The following is a 23,438-nucleotide window of genomic DNA, read 5'->3' as shown; positions in this document are numbered from 1 at the left end:
TTGGACGAATACGCTCATAAACAAATTCCTTCAGTTTCCTTCCCTTTCTTCTGAGACGTTTCAGAGTAGCTTCTGGCATTCTACTGGGTTCTCGGTCACGACTAAATACACGGTTCTGTTTACATGTAAACATAATATGAGATAGCTCGTTTGATATAACAGGTTTCGCTTGATATTTCTCGATAGAAGGTTCACTTGTAAAAGATCGCTCGTAAATTGATCTCTCGTAAAGTCCGCGGACCGACCCGTTCTCAAAACGCTCCACAAGTTTTAGCGTGGGTCTACTGCGAACGGTGTGTGACTCTGTATTTATATTGAGCGTAATAGCCATCGAGTTTCTTTCGCGTACATCAAGCGAGGAATTGTCCACGAAGGTAGCCATTGCTTTAAACCATGCGCTCTAGGGTTCATTCTACGCATGCATGTACACTTCACGTATGCGCTGTAATGGAACTGCGTTTTGTGACTGAACGCAAAAAAAAATTAAATTAAGCCGAATTTATACCTCAAGCGTTTCCTTCTGAAAGCCCGAGTAAAAAGAGAAATGCTCGAATGACAGCAGCGCGGAGGGTTTTAAATTTTAAATGTCACTGAAATTACACAGAGGAGTGGCTCGCGTGTCAAAAGTGTAATAAAGAGCATGACTTGAATCCCTTTTACAATAAGAAAGTTACAGAAGTGCCCGGAAGAGCTTTAGATATTATACATTTCATTTTTCTGAATCCCGAGATGAGGAGACAAATTTTTAGTGGAAAGGTTGTCAGCTGAAGAATTAGTCGCAAGAATAATACTATTGTGTTGGAAGGGTATTCGATTAACAGTCCACAACAAATTGATGCTGCTAAATACAACCTTACCTGCCGATAAAAAACTGTTTAGCAGAGTAATCAAACTTAAAGCTTTCCAAAGCAACATCCTCAGCTCTTCATTGAAGATGTTACTACACATTTGTATGTTTGTGCCCATATCCCTTCATCTTTTATAGAATTAGGTTGTCATCACCCGAGAGCAGAACGTGACTCCTGCACCACGACGGCGCTTTGACGCAAATTTCATCTTCTAGTGTTGATATCATCTCACGAGTAGGCTGAGTGGATTAGTGTGCCGGAGATGTAATCGACACTATATGCGGTAAAGATATTATGGTCTCAATACGATAGGAGAATTTCTGATGTTCCTGGTGTTCTGGTATTTATGTCATAAAAATAGACAGGCAGATAGATAGATAGATAGATAGACAGATAGATAGAAACTTTATTAACGTGTCAAAGAACCTTCTAGTTTGGGAGATATCCCATACTAATGTGGGGAGAAATAAAATGGAAGAACATTATTTACAAAGAATATTATCAACTTAAGAATAAAACTAAGTCGTATCATGCATTGTACATTTAACAATTCATCCTGCTTTAGGGACATTTTTTGCACAAGACAAATTTCTGAGTTCTAAATAGACTGTATGAAAAAGCGGAAAAGAGTATCATCTATCTACAAAAGGCATGTCGTGTTATTTAATACAAAAGATTATTTACAATCGAGAGGCTTAATTCACAAATAGAGAGCCCCCATGGTGGAATTTAGGTCAAAGTTTAACCCTAAATCCGAGCATTATTGTTATCATTTACCCGGAGGAAAGTATTCCATCTTCGGTTTCTCTCAAAATCGCCCGCTCTATGCGAAGATCAAACCTGTGAAAGGAAGTTCGAGGGCTATACATCGTACGAAACACGGCGAAGATCAGATACAGGGATGTTACATGTTTGTATGCTACACTTGCATACAGATTTTATCTTCGAGTGTTAATACTTTCTGTTAGGTGTAGACGGAGCGATTAAGTGAAAGGCATTATCAGCACGGTATACAATAAAGATATCATGTTTTCTATACAGGGGAAGTTCTTGTGTACCATCGAGATATCTGTGTCATAAAAATAGACGGCGTATGACGCAAGCGGAACACATACTGAAAGTACGGGCCAGTGTTTGTTACGTTGGATGCTGATAAGCATCTAATCCACATTTAGGATTGCTTTGCGTTTCGTTATCATCTTAAAACGAACCTATATTGAGAGGAAAAATCATTTATGAGTTATGACCAAAATCAATAAGGAAACTTCAATTTGATTATCCAGCTGTTGGATTTTTATTTTGAGATGATGTCTTCTTTTTCAGTAATCTTTCCCGCTAATTATTTCGTCATCGTTTTCGTTATGCGACCTATAGACCTCTCATGATATATACACTCTCGCAGTTTTTGCATGTTTATCACCCTCTCCCTGGAAAAAGTGGCAAATTTCATGATCTTCGATCAGTTACGTTGGTATGTATGTATGATATCATGATCTTACATATGTCACAAGATATACAGTTCAGGTGAAACGAAAAGAGAAGCTAGCGGGAAACTTTGGCAGCTTTCAAATGGAGAACAATAGAGAAATCCCTTTTATGGGATTTGTAAAAAGTAGTAACGTGTATTGCAATATCGTTGACTGATAAAAACAAAAGACACCAGCTGCGCTGGGATTTTCAACGTAGAGCTTTGATCTATAAATGTCAAACAGAAGCGAATCTTAAAACAAAGCATACAACGAAAAGAAAATGCCTAATTTAAGTTGTTAAGAAACCTTGGTTCACTTTTCGAGATATGCGGAAGGCAACGAGTTCACTTACAAGATAGAATGACACACCAAAAGAGCGATAGTGAGCATGTACAGATGAAACAATTTTAATGCAATAGAAAAATCCGAGCCCCAGATGGGACTTGAACCCACGACCCTCCGTGATCTAGTCGGATGCTCTAACCACTGAGCTACTGTAGGCCTCGACTGGAACCGCATCGCGCGGCTACACAGCCGAGTATTAGTCAGCGCCTGCGAAACTCACTAACAGTCTCACGCTGTCACATTAAAGCATATCAAGATGCGGCCAACCAAACTCCAAAGGGAGCATGTACAGATGAAACAATTTTAATGAAATAGAAAAATCCGAGCCCCAGATGGGACTTGAACCATAATACAGTAAATGGTTTGAACCAGGGTAACGGTCTGAATGTCCGGGTGAGGGTAATTCCTAGAAGTACTCTTGTCAGTAGAGGTGACTGACGTTTAGAGTAAAAAATTTAATAAAATCAATCATATTTTGATATTCATCCAGTTATCTAAAATGCGCGTTCAATTTACCTAAAGTTTGCGAGCCATAGTTTTCAGTTGGACAACGAATTGTTGCTGGTGTGGTTTTCAGATTAGAGCAGTTTACAATAAAGCGTCAAAAGTAATCTAGGATTCCATTGGTTTTGCTTTGTTCCGTTCTGTGATTAGTCCAAAAACCTCGCGCTACTCTCCCAGCCAATCAAATGCAAAACTAAAGCTAATCTCGACGCGCCCAAGGCGCGTTTTCCCGCGCCTTGGGCGGTGAGGTTGGTTTTTCTCTGAGTTCTCATTGTTTCTTAAGGCTATTTATTCTATCCTCCGATTTGCTGTTCTGATAACTTTGGTTCTGTGTTTTTACGACACTCAATGTAAGCGAGAAACGGTCTGTGAGCCAGTAATCATCAACCGTTCTAAACTTACATCGTTTAGACAGCAACTAACTCAAATAGACCGTCCCTTCGCATTCACACAATGAAAAATTGGTTAACTTACTTATCATCCCCTTGCTGATAAGAAAAACGGTATATGTTACGTCTGCGTGATGTTCTCAACTTTGACTATTCATAGGGAAAATAGTTCAAATCCCAAGAGGATGTTTACATTTGATTATCCTTTCTTCTTTTTTCTTTAGTTTATTTTAAAACAGTATAAGAGGCTAAAACATATCCTCGGGGCTGGAGTCTTCAATCTTCAAAATCATGATACACCACCTCATCGGCCCTATCAGAAACGAAAAAAATAATAGCATCGTAAATGATTAAGGCTAAATATGTCTTCACAAATGTAGTTCTGAGATTCTTAAGTTTTCCAAGCAATAGCCTGAGCAATTTCCCTTTGAGTGTCGGTAAACAGTCGTCAACTATTCAGTATTGTTTTAAAATAACATTAGTTTTCAAGATAGTAAAAACATTAGAGAAAACACAGAGAGGTTGTTTTTAATAAAAAGCTTAAGCAAAAACGGTTTTGAGGCGCGGAAGGTGGCTGGAAGATAACATTTTATCATTCCAAGTACTTGCCAGATTTAGATTCATTCTTCTACCGATTGTCTTTCGCTTCTCATAAACGTTTCTTCTTAAAATGTTCTCTATTAATGAAGAAGAGTAATGCGTCGCGTGATCCTGGGTTCGATGGACGTATTGTACGTTTTATATATCAAACCACTTGAGAAAAGCGTAAACATTCATACCAGAATGCTGCGTTCTTAGAGTCTCGAGTTAGATATTTACCCTTCATCGTATATTCTGTTCACTGCATAGTTCAATTCATTGGTTCCTCTGCAAACAATAAACGACGAAGACGTGAAAACTGCGATAACGACTCTTAAAAGCAGGTTTACAACTGACAGAAGGTAAAGTGTTCGTTTTAGGAAAAAAATTATGACTAAAAATATCGTAAGTAGAGACACCAAATGAAGGAAATGACAATTGGATAATATGCAAGTAGAAATCTGGGCATTAGATGAGTTGATCAGTATATGGTTGCGGAGACCAAAGTCCTACAAAGATTTAGATTACAACCTATTGGAATTAAAATAAATGGTCGGTGAGTCAGTCAGAATACTAAGAAGGATCTTGTTCACTACTGTCATTTTAAACAAACAAAATAAATGTCATTTGTACTCACGTCTGAAATGAGATTGATTTGATGTGCACATGCTTTTGAGCTCTCCTATTAAAAAGCAGGTTTATAAAGTCATATAAAAGGAAAGAAACTCATAAAGAAGGTTCTAGTCTTTGCATAATGTTAATATCATGTGAGCATCGCGAATTCTTGTTAATGACATAAACATATTCATTCCTTAGTTCCATGATATGAAAATTTTTACAGTCGCTAGATATAACGAGTTCTCTCGTTAAGTGCTTGTTCTCACCTTTTCCAATAAAATAATCCCAAGGCAGCGATTAGAATGCTTAAGACCACGGGTAACAGCACAGCAGGTATATTGACACCTATCAAAGGATAAACGCATCTGCCAGTTAAACTTTCAAGTAGAAGAAGTTGGTTTCCCTTATATATCAAAAAGAAACAGCTAGAAAGAAAGACGGTTTTTCGTCATGTCACAAAATTTGAATAGGGAGGTATGACAAAGACCACTCCTCACGACCCTAGTTGAATTTTTTGCCCACCTTGACTCATCTTAAAGAGTGCAGGAAATACACACTCCATCGCGGCGTTACTCGAACTCGGGTAGTGATAAGTCTGCCGTAGGATGTGGTTTTATTTGAGAATGACTATCTTCTGACCAAAATTTTGAAACTATGAGCTATAAAAGGAAGGCGAATAATAGAAAAATGGTGATGGATGATGACTTTAGAGAAAAAGGAAAAAAAAGCCGGGTCTCCATACCCAACGGTTTACTTTTTCTTCACGCGTAGTCTGACGAAATAAACTACGATTAGACAACAGTTTCAGTGGCAGTGGTAATATGCGGTGGTACGGTTAGTAACCAATGAGAGAAGAGTATTTTGTAGCACGTGATAAGTTTCGATCAATCATATTGCCATATATCTGGTTGAAACTTATCACGTGGTACATAATACTCTTCTCTCACTGGTTACTACCCATACTGCCTCATTTTCCTTCTAGTGGCACCTTCTGTTTTTCGTTTTCCATTATTCTCTGCTCCTCTGACGGTGCTAGCTTCTGTCGTCATTTCTGGTGCTGGCGAATCGTTAACCACTAAGGGGCCGAAAAAAGTTACAAATTCAGATTTCAGGTTTTTCTCTTATTAAAAAATTGAAACATGCGTAAGAACTCGTGCAAACAACATGATGTCGAAAGGACCAAGTTAAATGGTTGCTAATTTGCAAACTGTGCTCATAGCAAAAACAAACTGAGCTTTAGAAGGGAAAAATGAGATGATTCTGCTCGTTTTTAAAATCCTTGCAATCTAACTGGCTCTCAGCAGTGCCATTTATCCATGGTTCTATGTAAAACTAATACAGAAAAACCATCCTGTCAACGCTTGTGCACTGTAGCTAATCAATTTGTGGGAGAATGAAAGCAATTAAAAAAAATGTAACGGAGTAACAGTGTAATATAAATTAACTTAAACGCATATGAGAACGATCTTCGCAGTGAGCAGCACTATTTAAGCAATAGTGAAATTAAGATCTGAAAAAAAATTCAGATCCGGTACAGGCCTGAATTTTTTTTTTTTTTTTTTTTTTTTTTTTTCAGATCTTAATTTAATTTCACTATTGCTTAAAGTGCACCTAAACCCAAAATTTTTTTTTTCGCTTAACGAAATAAGCGCATTTTTTGGAGTATTTCTGTGCAAAAATGTTTTTATTTGCTCAAATCTTTAATTTTCTGTGCCCAGTCAAAATACTGAAAATCGGCCGCAATCTTGGCTCACGACCGAGTATAAAGAAGAATGGTTCTAGCGGATAATGTGACGTCAAATCGAGAACACGAAAGTCTGCATTTCACACATTTTCACTTGTTTGGAAAGGTTGTCGTCGATATTGTCCGAAATATGCTAACTAGGTGTTTTGTATGAGGAATGTATGAAGCGCGATACCCTCTTGCAAATTTCGCACATTGCTACATCCTCCTACAACACACTTAGTCGGCATATTTTCGGACAATATCGACTACAACCTTCTCAAACAAGTGAAAATGTGTGAAATGCAGACTTTCGCGCTCTCGATTTGACGTCACATTACCCGCTAGAGCCATTCCTCTCTAAACTCGGTCGTGGGCCAAGATGGCGGCCGATTTTCCGAACTTTGACTGGGCACAGAAAATTGAAGATTTGAGTAAATAAAAAAAATTTTCCACAGAAATACTCCAAAAAATACGCTTATTTCGTTAAGCGGAAAAAATTTTTGGGTTTAGGTGCACTTTAAATAGTGCTGCTCACTGCGAAGATCGTTCTCATATGCGTCTCTGTAACCGCAGTTCAAATATATGATTACTCACATATTCTTAGCATAAAATACCTTAGTCTGAAATCATAATTGTGGTTTTAAATTAATCACTTTTATGAGCATCCTAATATTTTTTAGCCGACTAGTTTTCCATTGTATACCCTCGCAGGTAACGCACTCAATATGTCTCTATGAGAAAAAGCGTCATTTCTTCAACGATACGAGGCAGTTACTGTACCTGAGCAACCGTAGATTTCCACCCTCATCGATATATGGTTGTGCCACTCAACAGGAATCAGGCGAATGTAACGTGCTGTTATTGGTGGTCTCAACATGTTGTATACAACCGTGTCACCGTTCTTATTTCCATAGAATACCTAATGTTGAGACAGTAAAGCCAGGAATTCTAAGTTTGCTGTGTAACTGCAATAAAAGTGTTCTGATGTTTTTTTTTTGGGAACTTAACTGCCTACAACTAACTAATATATTTAAAAAAAGCTCGTTAAAATGGGGTCAGACAGCTAGCCTCTTTCTTCTATTACGCCTTACCTAATCCTAATCATACCTTTGCTGAACTGTCTTCCGTTGAATTGTAAAATTCAAATGTCACTCCGTCACTGCTATATTGTATGCGGTATCTGGACACCCACTGGTCGTTCCCAGTCATCCCCTGTGTCGCAACACCTGTCACTTGGGAGTTATAACCGATATTTACTTGAAGCCACTGATTGAAGTTATTGTTCAAGGCTGACCATCCCCCTTTCGAGTTTAACCTTGCCTCCTTTGCGCTATGGTCCGCGTCCAGTTGTGAAGATACATTTATGTTGGCATCAGGTATTTCTTTATTCTCCATACCAAGTGCTGCAGCGCATCCTGTGATTGAAAGTACAAATTGTTTTAGGTGGTAAGTTATTTGGATCCCTTCACTGTGCAACACATTTAATTAAACTTCCAAGAACAAGATTTTTCATTTGCTAAGTTTGTGAAACAACACGATGATTATATTTCATCACGTAAGGGTCCGTATCTGGAAATAAACAGCGTTTGATATTAAGTAACTTTATTTAAAGAATTATCAGTGGTAATTGTTCTTTTAAAGCACCTGGACAGCCATAGACCTCAATCCTCATTGAGATATGATTGTGCCACTCCACTGGTATCAGTCGTATAAACCTTGTTGTGATTGGTGGCGTCAGACTGTTGTAAACCACTGCATCGCTATTTTGATTTCCAGTAAACACCTTCAGATAATGACAAGGAAAATTATCATAACAAATGTGTCAGAGAAAAGAAATGTACTTGACATGAATGAAAAAAGAAGCTGTGGAGCTGGAGCTATCTTATACTTTTGTGTCACTCTTAGGGACAAGAAGTACACTGAATATTCATTCCCTTTGGGTGCACTTTTTCTAAGTCTTAGCTACATAAGCAATTAGAAAAAAAAATCACCTTTTTAAGTTTCAGAAATGATTTGACATACCTTGGCTACGCTGAGATTTGATGGTTTGTACACCCGGAAGCTTTGGCCATCCTCACCGTACTCCACCTTATATTTGGTCACCCACTGATCGTATCCGTTCCTTCCTTGAGTGGCCACACGCGTCACACGTGTGTAAGTACCAAGGTCCACTTGAAGAAATTGGCTAGCATTATTTGTGTGAGCTGACCAACCTCCCCCAAAGCCACCGTCCACTTTATAATTTAACCTGGCCTGGCTTGGTGGGCTATTATCATCCAAAATCGAGGATACGATTATCTTAGAATCAGCGATATTTCCGCTTTCCATACCAAGAGGCGCGATGCAGTCTAAGAAATGCAAAATAATGATCATGAAAAAAGTGCATTTTCCTTTAGGGGAATGGTTAGACCTACTTTACATAACTACCAAGAAAAAACGCTGATACAAATCGTAATGAAAGAAATCTTCAAGCTCTACATTGTTATGGCTATCTTTGGCAAAAAAATAATCATGCAGTTAACCTCATACACATTTTGTATTGATTCATCTTTATTATTGAGTACTTGAACTAACAAGAGAACCTTACCACAAGCCACTGCTAAGATTCATTTAAACCTGCTTTGCAAAGTGTCCGTAGTTATGTCATTGAAGAAGACACTTTTTAACCAAGAGTCTTTGGAAATAATTGATTATACCTGGGCATCCATAAATCTCAATTCTCATTGATATGTGTTTGTGCCATTCTATCGGCAATAGCCGGATGAAACGCGCTCTGATTACGTCGGTCAGTTTGTTAACTACAACTGTTGCACTGTCTTCATTTCCGTCGAAAACCTATAGAAGCAAGTTTAAAAAAGAAACATTGTTAACATTTGGTTTGCTTTGGTATTCTCAGTGAGTCAGTTTAAAGTGACCTTAGAACTTACACCGATTACAAACTCACTCACTCATCTAACCACCCATTAAGACGCCCAACCTTCCCTCAAACATTCATTTTGGATATTAAAATTAGCAAAACTGGGCTGAAAGTTTTTCTCATTTACTTACAAAGGCCTCAGATTGATCAAACCGTAACAGCGTCAGGTAAATATCAAATAGTGTCAGTTTATCCTAATTATAACTTGATAGTTAGAGCACAGTGATGAGAGCATACCTGTGCAGAACTATGTTCTGCTTTCTTGTAAAATTGGAAGTTGATCCCAGAATAGCTAAATTGTATTCTGTATTTGGTCACCCACTCATCCAGTCCATCTCTCCCTTGTGTCGCTATACGTGTCACAATTGTTTTACTTCTAAGGTCCACCTGAAGCCATTGATAAAGATCGTTCGTGCGAGCAGACCATCCCCCACTTTTACCATTAATGGCTGCTTGAATGTGCAACCTGGCCTGCTTTGGAGCATGATCATCATCCAGTTGTGAGGAGGCAGATATTTGTGCATCAGAGATTGATTTACTTTCCATGCCGAGGGGAGCAACACAGCCTGAGTGAGTCGAAGAAAACAAATCACAGTTATAGGCACAAAAAGGTTGAAAAATGCTTGGTAGTAGTATCGCAATCTTTAAAATTTAGTGTTATCATTTGGAATCGCTGTCAAAGTGCTCTTTCATGCTATACTGCCCACTTAACCTATCAAATTCAAAGTTGAGGCCATACCTTTAGAGGGTAGTTATTTTCTAACGAGCTATTGCACAACAGGACTTGCAAACTTTAAAAATGTTTAGTTTACGAACAAAGTGAGTTGTTAAAGGTAACTTAATCGCCGCATCAAATTAAAACTTATCTTTGTAAATGTTACGATGACAACAGGTCATTTATACAAATTTTGTGAGTTCACCTTCACCGTTCAGGTAATTTTTAACACACTTTCTTAACTAGCAGTTACAATGCTGTTTGTACAATTGAAACATAAATGTAAACAAATGCATAACCTGGTAATAATAGACTACGAGCAGTCCTTCGTAATGATGATGTCAACGACAATAGTGATAATCATAGTGACAGTGATCATTGTGATGATAAAAAAACATAATAATAATAATAATAATGATAATAATAATAATAATAATAATGATAAGAGGGCTACAACTGTTCGAAAGTCCTCCTGCATGGTATTCGCCAATCAAGCCTAAACCAGAATACGTCTCGGAGGATGTCCAAGCATTGTGGGACATACCAACTTATGGGGAGAACCAGGGACTGCAAGCTAACAGAATCGATGCAAAGATAGTGAACCATGAAGGTAAGGAAGTAGTAGTCTTGGAGATGAGTTGTCCATGGATTGAGAACAGAGGAAAGAAAGATGAAGAAAAGTCAGTAAAGTATGGTCCACTATGATGGGAGTTACAAGAACGGTACCACGGACATACAGTCCAGCAGTACAATAGTATCATGGGTGTGCTTGGGGGTTTGGTCAAGGACTATGGAAGAGGGATTACGGAAGTTTTTGGGGAAAAAGACAAAAGATGTGCCACGAAACATGCAGAATTAAGTCTGTAGTGTCAAGTACGTTGAACATTGCGAGGACTTTTAAGATCATAACATTATAAATTAGCATTAGTATATTAGTATTGTATTAGTATATTAGTATATTAACATTGTATATTAGTATTAGTTGTATCTTAAATAATTATCCATATAATAATTAATAATAATCCATACAATAATTATCTTAAATATATATATTTTTTATAGGTCCAACGATGTGTAGTTTGTTAGGTTACGCTGTGCGTCCTATGAAACTTTCTTTTCCTGGCATGCTGAAGTTCAATGAACTGCGTCATAATAATCATTTTTTTTCGGGGGTTTTTATTTCACTATAGTTGACGGGCTATGCTCATGCGCCCCGTCATACTATTCTTACTGTATATAGCATACAACAGTTTTAAACTGCTGCATAATAAGGATTATGGGAATTACCTGGACAGCCATAGATCTCAACCCTTATGGATATGTGTTGGTTCCAATCCACTGGTCTAATTCGTATATAACGTGCTCTGATTGGCTGGCGTATTTCGTTATAGACAACAGTCTCTCTGTCTTTATTTCCAAGAAAGACCTATTTAAAATTATTGAGATAGGTGATAGTGAGCTCTTCATTAGTACATTGCTAAAGACCTCAGCCTCTCCCCCCTCCCAAACAATAAAGCTTCCAAGACCCAGTTGTTCGAAGGCCGATTAACCATAACCAAAGGTTAAATCTTTATCAGGGGTCTCTTTATTCCTTTGTTCGAAGGCCTTTTGAGGATAGTCTTCTCTATTCTTTTCTGACCATCCAATTTCCAAATTATAGACAAAAAAGTTAGACTGAATTTTCTTTTTAAGCTTTCACTTCTCAAATCATATTTCGCAGTAAGCCTGGGTTAATTTCTCTTAACCCAACTTTGAACAGCCCATTCTCCGTTACTTTGTCTATTCCCTTACAATTTCTAAATTTAATGTTTATTTCTGATCACTGACGATGTCTTAAAAATAGAATCAATGTGACTATAAAGGTATACCGTCTCAGCTTCAAGTGGCGTCTCCTTGTAAAAGTAAAAAGATACTCCATCGTCACTATACTGTAACTTGTATGCTTTCACGTACTGGTCTATCCACGGATGATTTCTGCCTTGGGTCGCTATACCATTTATTGTAGTATATTGACCAAGATCCACTTGAAACCATTGGTTTAAATCATTTCTACGTGATGACCAACTACCGGAGGTGCCAAAAACTCTCTTATAATGCAACCTTCCTTGCCTGGCCGCATGGTTATCATCCCACTGTGAAGAAGCACTTATCTGTGCATCGGTGATTGCTCCGCTATCCATGCCAAGTGGTGCTGCACAACCTGTTTGTATTGAAAAAGGACAAGAAAGTGAAAGGTGTATTTCCCTTCTTACAGTTAAGGTTTAAGTGCAGCGTGATACATTTGTTTTCTTTACTGAAATTTGCACCAATTAAGACTAAACACTTTACAACGATGGCTAATAAGTCGTTATCTGTCCTCTAAGACACTTTTTCTGGAAAAATTAATGATAGAATAATTAATCTACGATGGTATTTAAAGAGGGAGATGTACCTGGACAGCCGTAGATCTCCATTCTCATCGATATGTGGTCGTTCCAGGCCACCGGCTGAAGTCGGATGTAGCGCGTGGTTATTGGTGGGCTCAATACGTTATAAACAACAGTCTTTTGATCTTTATTTCCATCGAACACCTAGGCAATAGACACAGAAATACAAAACTGGGATAAATTTTTAAAACTACTTAGTTCGCTCAATCTGACTTGGAGTCCGGCTGATATTGAGAAGATTAATACATGAGTTCTGATGCGTGAATGGTGAGATCAACCGACAGATAAACAGTGGATCGATAAATTCAGCAAATGGATGCGAAGGAAGCAAGGAAGGATGGATAAAGAAATTAGTGTATGGAGAGAGAGAAAGATAAAGGTATCTGTGAACGGATGGAGAGATTGATGGATAGATTGGGCGAGTGTATGGAAGGATATATAGATAGATGGGGGGATTGAGCAAGTCTGCGGAATACATAGATGGGGTGGGAGGGAAAGAGCAATGAATAGATTGAGGAAGGAATGGGTGGGAGGGAAAGGGGAATGGATGGATGAATAGAGGGTTATCTTCCTTACTCGGACACATTTCTCTTTTTTCAAAACATTTCTCGGTACTGCATTTTTTGATGAAGGAACAGCGAGCGTCATCCGTACGATATCTATTGGCAAAAGTCTGTAAATCAGCAGTGAAAATAAAAGCTTACGATATCTGGTACCTTTGGAGAACTCGATGTAGCTTCCTTCTGGAGGTGGAAGTTTATGCCATCATCACTGTATTGTAACATGTATTTGGTCACCCACTGATTGTAGCCATCCATCCCCTGAGTCGCCAAGCGCGTCACTTTTGTGTACCTACCAAAATCCACTTGAAGCCATTGGTTACTGTCATTTGTGAGAGCTGACCAACCCCCAACTTTGTAACCATCGGCTTGGAAATGTAACCTGGCCTGTGATGCGGAGTGATTGCCATCCAATTGAGATGATGCTGTTATCTGAATATCAGATATTGATCCAGATACCATTCCAAGAGGATTTGTACAACCTCAATTAGTTGGACAAAAGATAAAGGTTGAGAGTTAAAAATAGATGCCATTGTTTCATACATATAGATAATGGCCGCCTGTTACTGTAGTGTACTGTAATCACACTAAACGCCCAAGCCGCAAATGGAGGTCAGGTGCCCAAGGGAACCTGGGGCTGCAATCGCAGTCGCACTCAAGGGGCTAAAACACCCGACTGGCCTGCCCAACTAGCAACCTAGCCACGAGTCCCCCACGCCAAGCCCCCTATTTAATACGTCACCACAACAAAAATGAGATTATTCTAGATACCTGGACAGCCATAGATTTCGATCCTCATTGATATTCGACTGTGCCACTCAGCAGGTTTAAATCGAATATAACGCGTTATGATTGGTGGAGTCAGTGCGTTGTACACAACAGTGTCGCTGTCTGTATTTCCTTTGAAAACCTTGATACAAAAAAAAACAAAAGACTTATAGAACAAAGTCTTCTTTGGCATTAAATTTTCTCAGCGCATAAGAAGAAAAATGCCAAAAATGAGCCAAGAACTGCATGGAGCCCCCACGAGTTCAGTTTACATGAACAACACTCTTAGAAGAGCATTCTACCACTTGGTGGATTTTTGTAGGTCTACATGACCACGAATTTTTTTGGGGGATACCTAACCTTCATATCTCATGAACTGGAAGAGCTGAAGAGCGCGTCAACTTTTATGTGTTCCCAGTTAGACATAAAAGAATTGATCTGAGATTCTTATTCCCGAATAGAGTTAAAAAGGAAACAAAATTTGCTGAGAATACTGTGTCTTTGCCCTGGATTCTTTCAAAGTTAACAATGGAATGTTGAAATAGCCTGGAAAAGACGTTGATCACAGGGATGAGTGAAATCTGGGAAAACCGCTTCATGATGCATACCCTTGCGGCAAAATCGCCTGGATCCTCAAAGAAATGAAGGACATCTTCATCTTCGCCGTACTGCAGCCTGAACTTTGTCACCCACTCATCGTGCCCATTCCTTCCCTGAGTAGCTATGCCCGTCACCCGGATGTAACTACCGAGGTCCACCTGAAGCCATTGGTTTACGTCATTTTTAAGCGCTGACCAGCTTCCTCCATTTCCTCTGTTTGCCTTTAAATGCAACCTAGAATGCTTTGCGGAATGATTTTCGTCCAGTTGTGAAGACGACTTAATTTGGGAATCAGAAATTTTGCGATTTTCCATGCCATACGGTGACACGCATCCTAGATAAAAAAATCGAAAACGAAGTTTTCAGAGAACCCTCCTCAGACTAATGATAGTAGGATCAACTACACCTCAATTTTTTCTGTAATGATACAAGCGGTTTAGGGAATTTGGACGATTGCGAAGCGGGAGTCTGAACTAGATCACTTAATCACAAATATGATTAACACAGATTTGGGCGACAGAAAATTACCAATTCATCAGAACTGTGAAAAATAGTTAGGAACAAAACACCCATCGTTTTAATCTATTTGCTAGTGAAAACATAACAGTCGGCTTTTTTGGCGAAATAGTGGCCCAAGAGTCGATACAATAGTACGTGTGAACGACATAACACAGGCATGACACTTAAACTGCCCCTTTTACACTGCCCAGTCATCGGCATAACGCCTGACCTACATTTTTAATGCTCAAAATCGGTTTGCTGATGGCCAATTAAGTTCGAAAAATTTGTCAGTCACTAACATAAGGATTTCAAACTACCTGGGCAGCCATACAATTCCATCCTCATCGAGATGTGGTTGTTCCAAGTCGTTGGTATCAGCCGTATGTACCGAGCTGTTATTGGTGAAGTCAGTTTGTTGTACACGACAGTATCTGAATCTTGATTTCCATCAAACACCTAAGTAGAAAGCTGACAGATTTTCAAGAAGTATTCTAAGATTCAAGCATTGTTTCATCTATTTCTCCTTTCAAGGCGCTTGAATGCACACAGCAGGGGTGCAGAATTCATAAGATGAGGGTAGAGTTCCCTAGTATTTTAATGAGCTAAGGTGAGATCCTTGAATCTGTTTTAAACGATTTGCTTTTTAATGATTTATTTCTTGAAGCAGACCCTATAAAGAAGAGCTACAAGTGAAACTTTTCCTGTCAAACTGTTAACACACCTTTTCTGAGCTGCTGTCAGATTCCTTGTAGAGAGTGAAGGTCACACCATCATCGCTGTACTGCATACTGTATTTGGTGACCCATTCTTTGAATCCATGTCTCCCCTGAGTCGCTATTACCGTTACCCGTGCAAAAGTATTCAGATCCACTTGTAACCACTGATTACGATCATTTGTAAGCGCCGACCAGCCACCCTGCTTTCGACCATTTCTCTCAAGGTGCAGTCTTCCCTGTATTGCAGAATGGTTACCATCCAGTTGCGAAGAAGCACTAATCTGAGCATCTTCTATTGCCTGACTTTCCATTCCAAGAACAGTCATACATGCTGCATTTGTTGTTAAGAGATATGTGTCAGATACTATCCAGACTTTACACGACACACTAATTATCGTTCTTTTAGAATAACTGCCTTTGATAAACTAATGCGCTCACCCATTGATAAAATGCCAAGATTATGACCCACGCATTCATCTCAACGTACCCTTCCTCTACTTCTCTCAAAAGTCCGTAATTAATGATGCACGAAAAATGATGCTGCGACGCTAAGGCTCCTCTAACTTGTTCGTATTTTGGAAGATAATGTCTGTGGCTGAAAGACTGTCTCTAAAATTTCACAGCTGTCGTTAAAATCCTATTACGCTTCGCAGTCAATCCAGCTGATTAATTTCTTCCATTTTTGACCACTAAATTCTAAACTCCCCATTTTTAAATGCTATACCTGGACAGCCATAGATCTCTGTTCTCATGGAGATATTATTGTGCCAACCGGTTGGTATAAACCGTATAAACCGTGCTGTAACTGGAGGTTTCAGATTATTTTCTACAATGATATCACTTCCTTTATTCCCATTCAGCACCTGTAAATTGTATAAGTATCATGGATTAACTCAATTTTTGGAGGGTCTTTCAAACTGACAGCCACTGCCCTTACCTTTTAATTTCAAGAAAGTAAAAAATGTCATTATGTATTTTTCCAAATGATTTCAATTGTTGAAAAAAAAAAAAGGAATGAAAGAGTTGTCGCCTAGAGCGGCTTTGGATGTTGCTCTTGTCTATCACACGGATAGGAAATCTAACTTAGACATACCGTCCATTTTTTGTCACCCTGTTGCTTGTAATACTGGAAGTTTTTTCCATCGTCACTGAACTGTAACTTGTATTTGGTCACCCACTCATCGTTGGCATTCATCCCTTGAGTCGCCACACGCGTCACTCTAGTATAACTGCCAAGATCGACCTGCAGCCATGGGTTCTTATCGTTTAACTGAGCTGACCATCCTCCTGCCACATTTCTTTCTTCTTTAAAATTCAGTCTGGCCTGACTTGGTGAATGATTGTCATCCAGTCGCGAAGAAGAACTGACCTGGATATCAGGGATCATTCCATCTTCCATACCAAGAGGTGTAAAGCATTCTTTTTTTAAGGGACAATGAGAGAAAAGAAGCAGAAGAAGAAGAAACTACGAATGGGTTGCTGTATCTCTTTGATGGGATGAGCTAATCAATCTTCGATTTGCTGTACTTGATTTCTTAGATATTTTAGTCCTCTATTTTCTAACCTTATGAATAAAATGAGAGTTTACTGGGAGTTGACTCGATGGAGGGGCTCATGGGGAAAGAGCTTAAGGTGGTTGAACACAGTTTGCGTGCGGTCAACGACAGTTCGCGTGACGACGCCGGTTTTAAATCACACAAACAAACATCGCAGCGAAAACCTTTTCTACCTGTTTTGTCCGCTATCGAAGCGTGGTACTCTTATCAAAACGCGTCCAACTACGTCTAATTATGCAAAAAAAAAAAAATCGTGGAATCGGTCAGGTCGAGTCGCAACGATGGCGTGACCTACTGTTGCGAGGAGGAGAGCCGCAATAATCATTTATTTTTCAGTGTTCCACTAATTACCCTTCTGTCAGTGCTGTTCTTAACAACCGCCTGCTATGTAGAGAGAGGAGAAAAGCAAGCAAACGCCAACGCTACAACAACAACAAAAAAAAACAACCTATTTTATCTCTCACGCCGAGTAATAGCCGCGGAGGCAGCCACAAGGGAACTTTGCAGACAACGCGCTTAAATTTTCCAAACGAAGCCGAGAACAAGTAGAACGACAACAGACGGGCCGAAACTCGCATTCTTTGCGATTAGAAGATCAGCACTTTCACTTCCACCATAAAGACACTTAATGAATGGCATACACTCAAAACCTATGGTTACTGTGCTAAGCCACCTTAATAAGGACTTGACAGAAGTAACCGATAGATAGATGCGTGGTCTTTAAGAGCTGCCTTTCATTAGTTCAGTGGCTTATTAAAGTATTTGTTCTAATTTCAAACTATATGTAATATGCAACTAGGGGTACGTTTTCATCCATTATCTTTAACCAAGAATGTTATATCATTGCGTTTATATCATGAATTATTCTATAAAAGCTGATGTGAATAGCAATTGAAAAGTGTAAGTTTATATGAAAAAGGTTGATATGATACCTTCACAGCCATAGATTTCCAATCTCATAGAGATGTGATTTCGCCATTCCACCGGAATGAATCGGATGTAACGTGCCGTAATTTGCCTTGCCAATTTATGATATACAATGCTGTCGGTGTCTTGATTACCATCAAACAGCTGAAAAGAAAATCATCTTCTCTTTACTGCATTGTGACAACTAGCTTTAAAGTGACTTTTATAAAATAACTGAGATTCTGAGATACTGCGCGCGCTCTCATTGGCCAACTGGTCAGAAAATATGTAAACACAGTTGCAACTTCACACTTTTGGTGTTTGCACAATTTGAAAACGTTTCAGGGTCAAAGCTTTTGCAATACTCGCAAAGTAAGGTATTTCTTTCTCCCTGAGACCAATAAAAAAAAAAGAAAAAAAAGAAAAACTTCAGCGTTATGTCTGCCTCGATGAATATGGGCTAGACGACCTCTTGGAGGGAGCTCAAGTAAAGATAACAAAATATGCGACAAAATGCGCGGTAAACATTTTCCAAAGAAATTTCCGCATTTGAGTACTGCGATGATATCCTCTACAAGACACTCATCATCCTGTTTACTAAAAAAGATGTTCACGAAAAATGAACCATACCAGACTATGTGCTGCAGACTGCATTCTCTCAAAACAAACATCGCTCGCCTGGTCGGTTGTCGTGGTTTGCCTTTCAAATTTTTCTAAAAATGTATAATTCTCAGAGACGTTCTCGCAGTAAAAAACTACTCTCAAGTTGGCAAAGATAATCTTTAACTTTTTCCATTCAGAATGGGACGGCAAAACTTTATTAACCAGCAAAATTTCACAAAGCGCGATAAGTGATTCAACTTCTCAACCATGTTTTTGGGCTGCTAAATTGGGTAAGTTTCGGTCATTTATAAAAGCGATCCACCACAGAGACACTCATTTTCAGCTTAATCAAACTCCTCCTCCTCAAGTTCTTTCCCTAAGGAATCGTGCACTCAAAACGTTACGGAATTTTTCTTTCAAATTTACGAGGATTCAAAGCTGAAATCGTTTTATTCACACCGTGATGGCGCTTGCCACAAACTTCAACTTGACTTTGGTTTTAACAATGCAAATTTTGATCCGTTTAAGTGTTTTCAGATGTACGATTTGATTGGCTAGTATCGAAAATCTGTAGCAATCAAGAAGTAAATTAATATCATTTGTCCTGCTATTGGAGAGAAACATTTTATAAAAGCAGTAGAGAACTTTGTCCGTGTTTACATACTCTCATAAAAGCACGAGGGGTAGAGGGGGTAAGGAAAATTCACACAATATGATACCCATATTGCTTTTCGCACTCACTATCACTCAAGTAAATCTGTTTTTGCTGTTTTTGGACATCGACGACGAGAAAGATAACTTTCTATGATAATCCTCTCGAACTCTCCAACAATCTTCCTATCTAGCATGTAAACACGGAAAAAGTTCCTTATTGCCTTATTGAAACTCACTTAAGAGTGACTTTCTGTAAATACCACGGATAGGTGTGCAAGATGGAAAAATCGAAATTTCCCAAACTTTGTCACATTAAAGCCCTTATGAAACTACTTTAGAAAATACAAGATTCAGTTTCTTGTGATTAATATTTTCCAAAAAAAGATAAGTTTTTGGAATTTTCACCTCCTAGAGGCCCTTAAATCACCGAAAAATGTGCTTTGCATCCTCGCGTCGTGAAAAGAAACGGATCAAATGCCATGACTATTACGATATAAGATAATTTTATGACCCTTTGTTTGTATGAAAACGTTGTTGTAATTTCAAAAGATTCCAATCTGAATTTTTAATTTTTTTTCAAAATCACCCTCTAAAACATTTTCACCGCGACCATCAATTTTGCCATTTTTCAATGGCAAAATACCCTTCCTGGTACATGGCTTTCGTTGTGCAAATGCTATTCCAAAGAAAGAGCAATACTTTTTATTTCAATTTATGAAATAAAACTTTCGGGCAATTCAAACGGCAAGTTTTGAGAGCTGAAAACATCAACGGTAGTTGCGTGAAATCAACCTCGTTCCCAGGGCCTTTTCCCTGAGCTATAGCTGAGGGTGGCGCGCAGTTATGCTAGAGGAGGTGGAACCAAGGCACCTAATTGTTTTGGACACTTTCCACTTATGTGACACGCACAAGGCAGGTAAACTGCGACAGCTAAGTGTTTCCATGCTGTGTTCCATTTGTTCCATTTGCAAACATTTTGACGTTGAGGTGATGAACATCAAAGGACGACGCAAAGCTCCCTGCTTGTCCCTACTCGGAGAACGTCTGGTAGCATGCAGTTGTAGCAACAGTTAGGGTCTATACCAACTAATTAAATGAACATTCCAACATCAACATTCTTTGATTTAACGTTTGAAAGCAAAAAACTTATAATTGGCTTAGAAATACGGCTTAATGAGGGAAGTCAGGCCTTCGACTTTTATCAACTTATGCCTCAACCTCGTTCATCGGCCAGTCACATCGGGATTTTGATTGGTTGATTGATTTAGATAACTTATGTAAAAGTTTGCATTTGAAATAATGTACGCATGATTCCGAAGTCAAAATGGCGGAAAGTATGCCAACTCCGACAAAGATTTCTCCAAGAAATCCGGTTTGCAGGTTCTGCAGTGATTCTCACGAGAGTCGTTATATGTTTTGAATATTTAGCAAAGCTGGTTCATCAAAAGATATGTGCGCAAAAGTCCAGAAAACCTGTGGCATAAAAATTTCTGAGGACAATACGAGATCACAGGTCTTTATGTCAGAGTTGCGTTACATTCGTAAACAAGATGGAACAGTTTATGAAGAGAGCTCAATCAACGGAGTGTATGCCGTCCGATTAAAGATAAGAATATGCTGTAGAGCGATGCGTTCAACTTTCACCTTCTTTGCTTCAGCCGTTGTTCATCAAAGAGAATAAAAGTAAAGACAGACCGACATAGACTCCACATTTTTTTTTCTAATTCCCAACAAGAGATCGGCTCCTGTCCCAAGATTGATTTTGTTTGTTTTTTTGTTTGTTTTCGAAAAGTGTACACAGCTCCTTTTTTTATTTTTTTAGCGATTATGGGATTTACTAGGGAATGTTTTTGTCTGCTTTGGACCCTAGCCCAAGCAAAGCCCAAACCCCCCACCCCCATCCCCTTTCCTAGGTTTAGTCAAAGAGGATGTCACGCAATCTAGTTTAGCTGAGGGATTTTGGTCTTTTTTCAACAATATATGTATATGACGTGAGTAAATGTTTTTCCTACTCTTCCATCATTGCTTGTACGATTTCTTTCAGACGAAATGCGAACATTTTGATGAATACTTTACATATTTGGACAACTGGTACCAGCCAGGCTTCAAAGTAAAGAAATGCGCAGGTACGGGAAGTGTTGTCAACAGGTTTACAGCTCAATTTCGCTCAATAAAAATGCTTTTCCTATCAGATAATTGTCACTACGAAGTCATAATCGTTTGTTTAGTTTTTGAACTGGTGGAAAAGATCGAATTCTCGAAGTATTTAAACTGCTGTCCAAGTTCACTCGCGTACTGCTTGAATTCGTCATTGCAACCGCAAGTTCAAAAGTTGTAAATTTCACGCAAGTACCTTTGATGTTTTCAGTTCTCAAAACTTGCCGTTTGAATTGCCCTAAAATTTTATTTCATAAATTGAAATAAAAAGGATTGCTCTTCCTCTGGAATAGCATTTGCACAACGAAAGCCATGTACCAGGAAGGGTATTTTGCCGTTGAAAAATGGCAAAATTGATGGTCACGATGAAACTGTTTTAGAGGGTGATTTTGAAAAAAAATTAAAAATTCAGATTGGAATCTTTTGAAATTACAACAACGTTTTCATACAAAAGAAGGGTCATAAAATTATCTTATATCGCAATAGTCATGGTATTTGATTCCGTTTCTTTTCACGACGCGAGGATGCGAAGCACATCTTTCGGTGTTTTAAGGGCCTCTCGGAGGTTAACATTCCAAAAAATAATTTTTTTTCGGAAAATATTAATCACAAGAAACTGAATCTTGTATTTTCTAAAGTAGTTTCATAAGGGCTTTAATGTGACAAAGTTTGGGAGATTTCAACTTTTCCATCTTGCACACCTATCCGTGGTATTTGCAGAGAGTTGCTCTTAAGAACTGAGAAGGAGTCATACAAAAGATGATATCTAAGAAGATCGATTTCGACAAAAGCGAAAACTTACCTGGTTACGAATCTGATTTGCATTTCTATGGAGAATTCATTTTTCCGATTGTTTTTCCCGCCTTTGACATATTAAAATTGGTTTGATCGTCAAATATTCAACCTTGCTTTCATAGTTCACCACAAATTCAAGGGTTAGCAGCTGATTCTTTTCTGAGTCGTGAGCGAACTACTCGAGATCTCTTTGAACCCCCAACGCTACTTCCGTTCTTTTTTCAAGTTCCATTGTTTTTTCCCTCTTTGGAGGTTTCAACGAGGTTTTTGTCGCTTCGAATTCAGGAAAATTAACTGCAGAACTTCCTATAAACTGAATTTTTTTGCCATCGGTAGAAATTCAACAATATCACAACTGTAGCTGACTTTCGTACTTGCTATCACCAACTCCTGTTACTGAAAATCAGCAAAAGTAGTGAGACTAAAAATACCTTGAATGAGTTGTCTTCTTTTTCTTTGTAGTAATGGAAGTTCACTCCATCATTACTGTATTGCAACCTGTACTTGGTTACCCACTGCTCTGGCCAATGTCCATTCCTCCCCTGTGTTGCGACGCCAGTCACAGTGGTATAGCTGCCAAGATCCACTTGAAGCCACTGTTTGAGATCCTTTACACGAGATAACCAGGCTCCTCTCTTTACTCCAGTCAACTTCATATTCAGCCTGGCCCTCTGTGGGGCATGGTTGTCATCCCACTGTGTAGAGGCGGTTATTTGCGCATCCTTGATTGCTCCACTTTCCATTCCAAGAGGTCTGTTACAAACTGAAATTAGTAAGGGTATATTAATTGAGAAGATGTCATTTGTCTCGTCAGGAGCAAGAAAAAGAGAATAATTCTGGGTCCTCTTGGAAGAATAGAGTCCTAGAATCCCAAAAATTTCGCACTGATACTGCACTACCAAGCTAAAGGACACTGTTGTGAGGTGGGCTAATATTGAGCTAACCGCACCTAGTTAGCTCAATTGGTTAGAGCGCCGGATTGTGTTGTGCGGGAGGTCGAGGGTTCGAGCCCCGGCCGGACCAATACACTTGGTCTTAAAATAACTGAGGAGAATTTCAATAGATATTCTAGTCTTCTCGGATAAG

General features: G+C 38.8%; 1 protein-coding gene and 1 pseudogene across 2 annotated transcripts in view; both read right to left on the bottom strand.

Annotated features, from left to right (window-relative positions):
• The window catches only part of LOC111342890 (uncharacterized), a 41,870-nt pseudogene extending 40,856 nt beyond the window's left edge, over positions 1-1,014 (bottom strand). The window contains exon 1 of the transcript XR_015998416.1: positions 858-1,014. The product of XR_015998416.1 is annotated as an uncharacterized LOC111342890 (transcript). The remainder of the gene's footprint in view (positions 1-857) is intronic.
• A 1,935-nt stretch (positions 1,015-2,949) lies between these two features.
• Positions 2,950-23,438, bottom strand: part of LOC111342858 (uncharacterized) — a 32,248-nt gene continuing 11,759 nt past the window's right edge. The window contains exons 14-36 of the mRNA XM_022949986.2: positions 22,784-23,115; positions 18,170-18,308; positions 16,775-17,100; positions 16,406-16,544; positions 15,687-16,012; positions 15,283-15,421; positions 14,473-14,798; positions 13,868-14,006; positions 13,253-13,578; positions 12,542-12,680; positions 11,979-12,310; positions 11,398-11,536; positions 9,633-9,961; positions 9,175-9,313; positions 8,501-8,826; positions 8,123-8,261; positions 7,586-7,893; positions 7,259-7,397; positions 5,741-5,827; positions 5,019-5,097; positions 4,772-4,816; positions 4,375-4,422; positions 2,950-3,868 (exon numbers count right to left, since the gene is read on the bottom strand). Coding sequence (XP_022805721.2) covers positions 3,832-3,868; positions 4,375-4,422; positions 4,772-4,816; positions 5,019-5,097; positions 5,741-5,827; positions 7,259-7,397; positions 7,586-7,893; positions 8,123-8,261; positions 8,501-8,826; positions 9,175-9,313; positions 9,633-9,961; positions 11,398-11,536; positions 11,979-12,310; positions 12,542-12,680; positions 13,253-13,578; positions 13,868-14,006; positions 14,473-14,798; positions 15,283-15,421; positions 15,687-16,012; positions 16,406-16,544; positions 16,775-17,100; positions 18,170-18,308; positions 22,784-23,115 — 4,478 coding nt within the window. The 3' untranslated portion in view covers positions 2,950-3,831. The remainder of the gene's footprint in view (positions 3,869-4,374; positions 4,423-4,771; positions 4,817-5,018; positions 5,098-5,740; positions 5,828-7,258; positions 7,398-7,585; positions 7,894-8,122; positions 8,262-8,500; positions 8,827-9,174; positions 9,314-9,632; positions 9,962-11,397; positions 11,537-11,978; positions 12,311-12,541; positions 12,681-13,252; positions 13,579-13,867; positions 14,007-14,472; positions 14,799-15,282; positions 15,422-15,686; positions 16,013-16,405; positions 16,545-16,774; positions 17,101-18,169; positions 18,309-22,783; positions 23,116-23,438) is intronic.

This window comes from Stylophora pistillata, chromosome 3 (genome assembly GCF_964205215.1).
Source record: "Stylophora pistillata chromosome 3, jaStyPist1.2, whole genome shotgun sequence".
In the NCBI taxonomy this organism is placed as follows: domain Eukaryota; kingdom Metazoa; phylum Cnidaria; class Anthozoa; order Scleractinia; family Pocilloporidae; genus Stylophora; species Stylophora pistillata.
The sequence above is the reverse complement of the archived record's forward strand: the minus strand, read 5'-3'. Positions and strand labels throughout refer to the sequence as shown.